Source organism: Gekko japonicus, unplaced genomic scaffold, assembly GCF_001447785.1.
Source record: "Gekko japonicus isolate JY-2015 unplaced genomic scaffold, Gekko_japonicus_V1.1 scaffold170, whole genome shotgun sequence".
Classification (NCBI taxonomy): domain Eukaryota; kingdom Metazoa; phylum Chordata; class Lepidosauria; order Squamata; family Gekkonidae; genus Gekko; species Gekko japonicus.
Window position 1 is genome coordinate 1,068,494 of NW_015160212.1, and position 8,455 is coordinate 1,076,948.

At 50.5% G+C, this 8,455-nt stretch overlaps 1 protein-coding gene across 1 annotated transcript in view; it reads right to left on the reverse strand.

The window, feature by feature from the left end:
* The window catches only part of LOC107109302 (alpha-2-macroglobulin-like), an 83,409-nt gene that overhangs the window by 11,400 nt on the left and 63,554 nt on the right, over positions 1-8,455 (reverse strand). The window contains exons 26-28 of the mRNA XM_015409902.1: positions 5,711-5,867; positions 3,139-3,213; positions 2,216-2,381 (exon numbers count right to left, since the gene is read on the reverse strand). Coding sequence (XP_015265388.1) covers positions 2,216-2,381; positions 3,139-3,213; positions 5,711-5,867 — 398 coding nt within the window. The remainder of the gene's footprint in view (positions 1-2,215; positions 2,382-3,138; positions 3,214-5,710; positions 5,868-8,455) is intronic.

Consider the following 8,455-nt stretch of genomic DNA (forward strand, 5'->3'; position numbering starts at 1 on the left):
CTCCTTCGCTTGCCGGAGGCCTAAGAGTCGGCCAGCCGTTTGGACAAGGGCAGAAGCTGGACTACGTGGAGAGACGGGGTTTCATTTCATACCTCTGCATTCTGTAGCATGTTGCTTTGGGGGTTTGCCAAGCAGAAAAGAAGCTTCACGCATTTTATTATGAAAAGGGATGTGTGTGACCAGGAGAACTCCTGCTCTGCTCCCTCAGTGGCCCGGGGGGGGGGGTGCTGGTCGCAGCCACCTCCCACAGCATGGGGGGGTGAGAAGGCAGGCCTGCCTCGCAAGGCTACTGCAAAGGCTCCTCAGACAATGGATGTGAGGTGCTCTAAATAGTTACTATAAGGTAATCATTAATAATTATTGGATGGCAGTGTGTGTAGTATTGCCAGGAGAGCCTAAGATCGTCTGGCAGCCAGAAGTTCTAGCTCTTTTGGCATTATGCACCGCCAGGTGGTGAGCTAGACTTGTTTTTAAGGCAAGACACGTTTCAGAGGTGCTTTGCCGTTGCCTGCCTCTGCATCATGACCCTGGTATTCCTTGGAGGTCGCCCTTCCAAATACTAGCCAGGGCTGATGAGATGGGGCTAGCCTGGGCTATCCAGGTCAGGGCCCTCTATGAGGCAAAAAAAGAAAGACATGCCTACGAGAGCCAGCCGAGAGAAGGAATCTCTCTCTCTCTGTGACAAGATCTCTCTCCTTGTCTCAAAGGAGGCCTGGAAGGACCCACTTATGCACTTGTGTGCTACCAGTTCAAGTACAAAGTGTGTGTTTGTGCAAGTTGTAGCAAACCTGCTCCCCCCAATTCTAGGTCACTGCACTGAACAGCTGGCTGCCTGGAGACAGGTTTCTCTTCCAGACCTGTCTGCAACTGAGACGTTTAATTGCCTCTAGAGCAAGGAGACTTTCTCCAACCCACCTGACATTTGAGAAGGAAGGTGTAAGACACACTGTGGCTAAAAAGTAATCCCACTTGGATGAAGCAGGAGAAGCTACTGACGGAAATCCCCAACCAAGTAGAACCATGACCGAACTGTGGTGCATATCCAGGGCTGCTACAACCCCCGAAAGATAGAGGATCACCAGTTCAACTTTTTTGTCCATCAAGTTTTAACAATGAGAATCTGGCCAATGAGTGGCGTGAAACTGTAGAAAATCCTCCGATTCCCATCAGGCGGCGTGAGACTGCAGAGGCGCCGATGGTCCACACGTGAACAGTCTGCCTGCCTTTGCCACGGAGTCAGGCCACAGTAATGGACACAGGGAGAGAGCGGGTGACTGTAAGTCACCCAGTGTGGAGAGTTGATTTTTATTCTGCATTTAAGGAATGTGTCAAGCAGCAGATGTGGCAGGTGGGGGAAAGCAGTCCTCTGTGATTGTAGAGGTTCTCTGTCTGTCTCTCTGTCTGTCTCTCTGTCTCTCTCTCGGCATGACTAAACACATGCACGGGGGAACAGTTCATCAAACGTTTGATCTTGTGACAAGCAGACAGGTGGCAAACTGATCCAGTGGGTGATACAGCCTCTCTAAGTACACGACCCTTCATGGGATTTTCATGGCAAGAGACATTCAGAGGTGGGTCAAGATGGGTGGCCGTGTTAGTCTGTCTATAGCAGGAGAAAAGAGCAAGAATCCAGGAGCACCTTAAAGACTAACAACATCTATGGCAGAAGATGAGCTTTCCTGAGTCACTGCTCACTTCCTCAGATACAGCTAGAAGGTGAAATCCATCTGTCCTTATACCTCGGAGAGCGGAATGATTTCAGATGTCGAATGACAACAGCAGGCAAATGACAATAGCTGGCTTGATTGGGTTGGGTGTGAGGTGCAGAGGGGTAGCAGGCGTGACGTAAGTTCAGAGGCGGTTTGCCGTTGCCCGCCTCCGCGTAGCAACCCTGGACTTCCTTGGTGGTCTCCCAGGCCTGGCCCTGCTTAGCTCTGAGATCTGTCAAAATCAGGCTAGCCCGGGGCCGTCCAGGCCAGGGCAGAGGTTAATTAGCTCCACCCAACCGCGATACCTTTTTAGCCACTGTGCCTTAGACCTTCCTTCTCAGATACAGCAGGGGGGGAGTTGGAAGTGCTGAGCAGCTGCATGAGAAGGACTGGAAGGGCCGACAGACCCATCGCCTCCTTGGTCAGGAAACAGAGAGCGGGGAGGGGGGGTGGATGAGCGAGTCCCTCTTGAAAGGCTCTGTCCTATATGGAACTTCTCTCGTCACCTCCTTGTACGGCGGCCTCCTCGAGGAAGGTCAGCATCTCTCGCCTCTTCTCCTCCTTCCCTGCCAAGGCAAAGGCGTAAGCCAGCAGAGCCCGGGAGTAGACGTGGATGTCTTTTGCCTGTGCTGCCGTCTCCAGGCAGAAGAGGGCGTTACGCACCACCATGTGCTGGAAAGAGAGAGAAGGACAAAGGTGTTCCTCTGAAGCCATCAGCTTCGTCTCTGAAGGCTTGGTGAGACCACCGTGCTTGGCTTGAAGGCACCTGCGTACCCGCTGCCAAAACCACCTGGCACCAATGTGTGCTAGAGGCTGTGCAGAACCAACCAATGAAAAGACGCAGGGAAGGGCTCAGGGAAATGGCTAGGCCTGGGAGGTCACCCCCGAGGAGGCTTTCCTGAGGCCGGGCAGAGTGGCCGGGGAGTGCATGCACGACTCTAGGAAAGAATCATTATTTCAGAAAGGTTTTTAATTGTTTTTAATTCTTTGCGTAGTGTTTATTGTATCTGATGGAACCAGCCCTGAGCCTGCTATGCGGGGAGAGAGGGCGACAAATCCAATCCAATAAAAATAAAATAAGATTTTCAAGCCGGCGAGAAAGATTTAAAATGAAATTGCAACAAAACAAACATAATTTAAAGAGCATTTTTAAATGTCTCATAGTCACAATAATGTTCTCATTTATTTTTAAATTAAGGAACGGGATTTGTGCCTTGTCTAATTCTTTATAATATGCAAACATTATTTCTTCAATACATTGTTTATAAGAACTGTTGCTTCTAGAATGTAGAACAGAGGTGGACAGAAATGCGGGCTCTTCTGAGAGACAGTCATTCTGAAACGGAAGGGTAACAGTGCACGTGCCCACGGCCCCCCCCCTCAATAGCGCCCCCTCCCGGTGGGCTGAGGAAGGGAGAAGAGTCCTTACCGAGACAGGCAGGGAAATCTCCAGCAGGGCGATTGTGATGTAAGCAGACAGAGTGACCTCATCGTCCACCCCGCCCTGTAGGAGACAAGACAGGGAACCGCTGTCAGTTCAAAGATCATGGCCCTGGAACTGCTCCCCAAGATGACCCGTTCCAGGTGGGAACGACGAACAGAGAGGCGCAGCCGGGAGAAGCACACAGGCCCTGCCCTCCTGTCTACGCACAACTGCCGGACGTGATTCGAGCACCGGTATGCTCCGTCCCCACTGGGCCTCCCATTTGCCCACCTGGGCAGGGATTTACCTGCCCCAGCCCCCATTTCCTGCTCGTGAGGAATTAAGGAGCGGGAGAAGAAAATGGCCTCCACATAGTGATACTCTATGGTAGACCAAAGAGACTAAGGGAGGCAGCCTAGAGCATCACTCAGACGTGACACCACTTCCTCCCCAAACTCTGCCCTCTGCAGGCACCCCCCCCCCCTCCAAATCTCCTGGTGTTTGTGGAGCGAGTGTCAAGAACTCTAATCCCCTTGCTCATGTTGCCAACCAGGATATTTCCCGGCATGGTGAGGAGAGAGCCAGACTCAATACCATCTTTTAAACATCCTTTCAGGAGACAATAGAAAGGTGACGGAAGCGGCAGTGAAATACATCTCAGCCCCTTTGAGCCAAAGGACTGTCGTCCCTAGGTTAGATTTTAATTTCAATCTCAATTTTAAATATACAGAAAGTTTCAAATATTATCTGTTTTTCTGAACGTTTAAACTCTTCTTTATATTAGCGTATTTTGTATGTTAACGCCATTTTATAGCTAGATTCGAGACCAGTAGCACTTTAGGGACCAGCAAGATTTTCAGGTATACGTTTTCGAGAGTCAACGTGTTAGCAGCAGTCAGACCCCTCCTCTCGCAGAGGGGCGGTTTATAGCACAAACGCCTCTCCATACATCACCCCAATATCTCAGCGCAGGGCACTGCTTGGGCCAAAATGGACCAATAAGGATGCCAGGCAGGTATCAGCCTGGGAAAACAGTTTCAAATGCAAGTCAGAGCTGGCTGCTGCCCCCTCCTTGCCCTGGAGAGACACATGACTTTAGAACAATGGGTTCACAAGGACCTATCGATTCACTCAGCATAATTCCCATCAACATCCCAGCCTTACTTCCCCTCACCCATTACCCCTTGATTAGGTGGCAATTAATCAGTGCTTAAATCTTTCCACTTTCCCTATTGCCCTCCCCATTTGGTGCTTTTAGAGCCATCAAGCCTCTCACACCTTTTGTCTACCTTATGTAAAGCCATTAAGTCATTGTTTCCTGCTGCCTACATCATCCTTGCCTACGGGTATGTTTTGTCCTATAACGGGACCACCCTGCTGCCCCAGCAGTGTGTGTGCGTGTGTGTGTGTTCCTGGTACTAACTGCATACACCTTCATTTTGTGGACTCTCCTCTCTCTCACCTCCTGAAATACTGGCTGTTCTGCTCTTCAATTTGCTGCATCCATGGACCTCTTCAAGATCAGTAATTATCACCCTTCCCTGGAAATCTCTCTCCCAGACCTCCCAGGACCAGCTCCCTATGAGCCCCTGCCAGAGGGTGCTGCTCCCAAGACTCCCCGTAACCCAGACTAGGGGAACTCAGTCCCTCGCCACCCCATTGCAACGAAGGCTGACTCTGCGTTGGCTTTTCCATCCATTGTTTTCACAAACCCACGTTGGAACAGATATTCCCCCTCTGCATTGCATGCTGCTTTCACTTCCTTTGATTATCAGGTCTTATGGTAGCCTCCACACTCCATGCCACTTTCGCTTCCTTCGATCACTGGATTTTATGGTACCTTTTACAAAGATTTATGGCCGTTTTATGGCCATTCAGGGGTGACTTTGCAGTCAGTACGGCCGGGGTATCTGAATGTGCTTTGAGCTGCACTTTTCCCTCCCAGTTGAGAAAATGTGGACCGAATGCTATATGCAGAATCTCCCTCTAACAGTAGAGAAGCGAGCTGCTAATGGACACGTAGAGTGCCAAGAAATCCAGGGAAGGATTCCCTGGACTGCCACCGAAGCAAAAGCCATAATGGTCGAATATGCATTTGCATTTTTAAATCAGTTTTGTGCTGCTGTGACGCTGTCTTTCTCTATGCTTGTTTGAATGTTGTTTGGAGAAGATTCTTTTAAAGCAGTGCAGAGGGGCAAGGACAGTGGAGCCGCCACGAAAGGGCAATAAACATATGCAGACCATAGAGTTTTGGCCAAAATGCTAGAGGTTACCATAGAGTTTTGGCTAAAATGCTAGAGTGTCGTTGTGTGACATGCCCGGCATGATGATGTCACTTCTGCGTGATGTCATCGCACTGACAATGTTGACGTGGGAGGAGGCTGTTCGGGGGTGAGGCTTCACCTTCCAGTCATTTGGCTGGTGGTGGATTGGAGCCCCTGAAATCGGGGGAAACCCCGCCCCGACCGGGGGGATCTGGCAACTCTAGTTGTACAGCAGATTAACATGGCTGCCCTCTGAACCAGCCCATCCTAAAGGACTTTTCTTTAAAATTCTGAGATTGTACATAACCGTCTACCTTGATGGCATTGTTCAGGAGGTGCCCAGAGCTCTGGAAGCAGCCGTTCTCCTTCTGCCGGATGGCCAGGGAGCCTTGAGCATCCAGGATGTGCTTGTCTTCTATAAAGATGTAGCGACGGGCCTGCCCAAAGGACTTGAGCACAAATGCTGTCAGCCTGCAAGAAGAAGAGAGCATCATCCCTCCCTGCCTCGCTCTCTCTTGCCTGCCAAGATGGATCTACTCAGCAAGAAGAAGAAGAGAAGAAGAGAATGGATTTATACCCCGCCCTTCACTCGGAGTCTCAGAGCGGCTTTGCAACTCCTTTCCCTTCCCCTCCCCACAACAGACACCCTGTGAGCAGTGTTCCCTCTAAGCTGAGTTAGTGTAAGCTAGCTCACAGTTTTTTAGCCTCTGGCTCACAGATTTTTGCCTTAGCTCAGGAAGGAGGGCTCCAGAGCAAACTAATTTATGCAGTAGCCAAATCGCTCTGTCACAACTTTAATGCCAGTAGCTCACAAAGTAGAATTTTTGCTCACAAGACTCCACAGCTTAGAGGGCGCATTGCCTGTGAGGTAGGTGGGGCTGAGAGAGCTCCTTCAAGGTCAGCTCTGACAGAACAGGCCTCCACACATACAGAAAAATAAACACGGCTTCATAAATTGACCCCTCGTCCATCAAGATACTTTTTGTTTTTCCCTGTGATTCACAGTGTAGCACACTGGTCAACGTTTTGGACTTGGGGCTTGCCAAGCAGAAACCAGAAGTGATGTCATGATGTCAAGAGGTGAAGCAATGCTCTAGGATTTGCAAAAAAACCTCTATGGTTCTGACAGGATAAAATCGGGAAGATAGAACCAGGCAGGCTGCCCTGAGCTTCCTGCAAGAAGGGTGGGACAAAACGTGGTAGACAGATAGATAGACATTTATGTTTCCCTTCTCCAAATTAGGCTTGCCAACCTCCAGGTGGGCCCTGGAACTCTCCCGGCATCACAACTGATTTCGAGACTATGGAGACCAGTCCCCCTGGAGGAAACCCACCGCTTCAGAGGGTGGCCTCTATGGCACCCCACCCCCGCTGGGGTCCCTCCCCTCCCCAAGCCCCATCTCCTCCAGGGCCCCGCCCCAAATCTCCAGGAATCTCCCCAGCCAGATTGGTCAGCCTCAGCAAAATGCCCATCATTGACACATGCCCAGAGTAGGCGGGGGGACGACGACATTTTTACTGCAGGACCCCCTGGATGGTGCAGGGCATCTTGGTGCATCCAGAACGCCTCTGTGGGGATCCATGAGAGAATCCGCTGGGCTATCTGGGGCCACGGCAGCTGGCCCCGTTCTGCCTCCCAGGGCGGCGCGTTTCTTTCCCCATAGGCGTCTATGACAGACAGGCACTTCTGCAAGAGGATTAATTGGGAGCCCCATCCAGATGAAGGCCTCAACCTCCTCCTTACTCTTTGAGTCTCCAGGAACTGAAAACCTTCTCTGCTGCTACCTTCACAACCGGTGGGAGGGTTGTGGGCAGGCACAGCATCATAGGAGGTTGGGTTTTTTTTAAGCAGCCTTTTGTACTTGCTGGAAGCTGATACAGGAAATGATAAAGGAAGCTCTAGGAATCACTGGAAACTCTATGGTAAAACCATAGTGTTTCTGGTTATTCCTAGAGCAACCCTTGTCACTTCCTGTATCAACTTCCAGTAAGTATACAAGGCTGATTCCTCCCCCCCATATTTTATTTCTCTCTCCGCTGCTCGGAGTGGTGGCAGGCAATGGGTCCTGCGTGCGGAGGATTCCCCTGCCCTGTTCAGAGCTCTGATTCCCCATCTAAATCCCCAGCTTGGATTGTCCGTCACTCTACAGCGTGATGAAATGTTGGCTGCTGTGAGTCTGAGCTAGGTGGTCCCCTGTGACACAATCATGGTTGTGTATGTAACACTCAGTGCTACAAAGAAAAAAAACCATAAACATTTAGTAGCAAGTCAACTGAAATTCTGCACTTCCTATAAATCATGCATAAATTTAACTCTTTGCATAGTGTGTTCTCCACTGTCTTCTATTTCACAGAACGGATTGGGGCTTCTGTGCTTGGGGGAGGGACAAGGAGCTGTCCAATGACACTAAAGAAAAGCAGGTTGCTTACCAGTAACTGGTGATCTTCGAGTGGTCATCTGTGCATTCACACCAATGGGATCTAGTGTGCACGCGCTGGATCGATTGGTGCTGTAGCAAGCTCTTTTAACGGATTTTCATGCCCAGTCCCTCAGGCATGCGCAGGAACCCCACTGCGCATGCCCAGACGGGTGGGCGCGGACATCCCGCCAGTTCCTACAAACCACCGCAAATCAACCCCTAATAAAAATGTAGAAGCTGACAGCAGTGGGGAAGGAGGGCGGGTGGTGTGAATGCACAGATAACCACTTGAAGATCACCAGTTACTGGTAAGCAACCTACTTATCTTCGACGTGGTCTCTGTGCTTCACACCAATGGGAGATTAGCGAGCAGTAGCCTACCTGGAGGAGGGTGCTGGCAGGACTATTACTGCGTAGCCGAAGACAGAATGCGACGTCCCATGTTGGTATTAGAGTTCTTTCGGACGTCTAGGGTGTAGTGCCTGATGAAGGTGTTAGGCGTAACCCAGGTAGCGGCTTTAGAAGAAGAAGAAGAAGAAGAAGAAGAAGAGATTGGATTTATATCCCGCCCTTCACTTGGAGTCTCAGAGCGGTTTACAAACTCCTTTCCCTTCCCCTCCCCACAACAGACACCCTGTG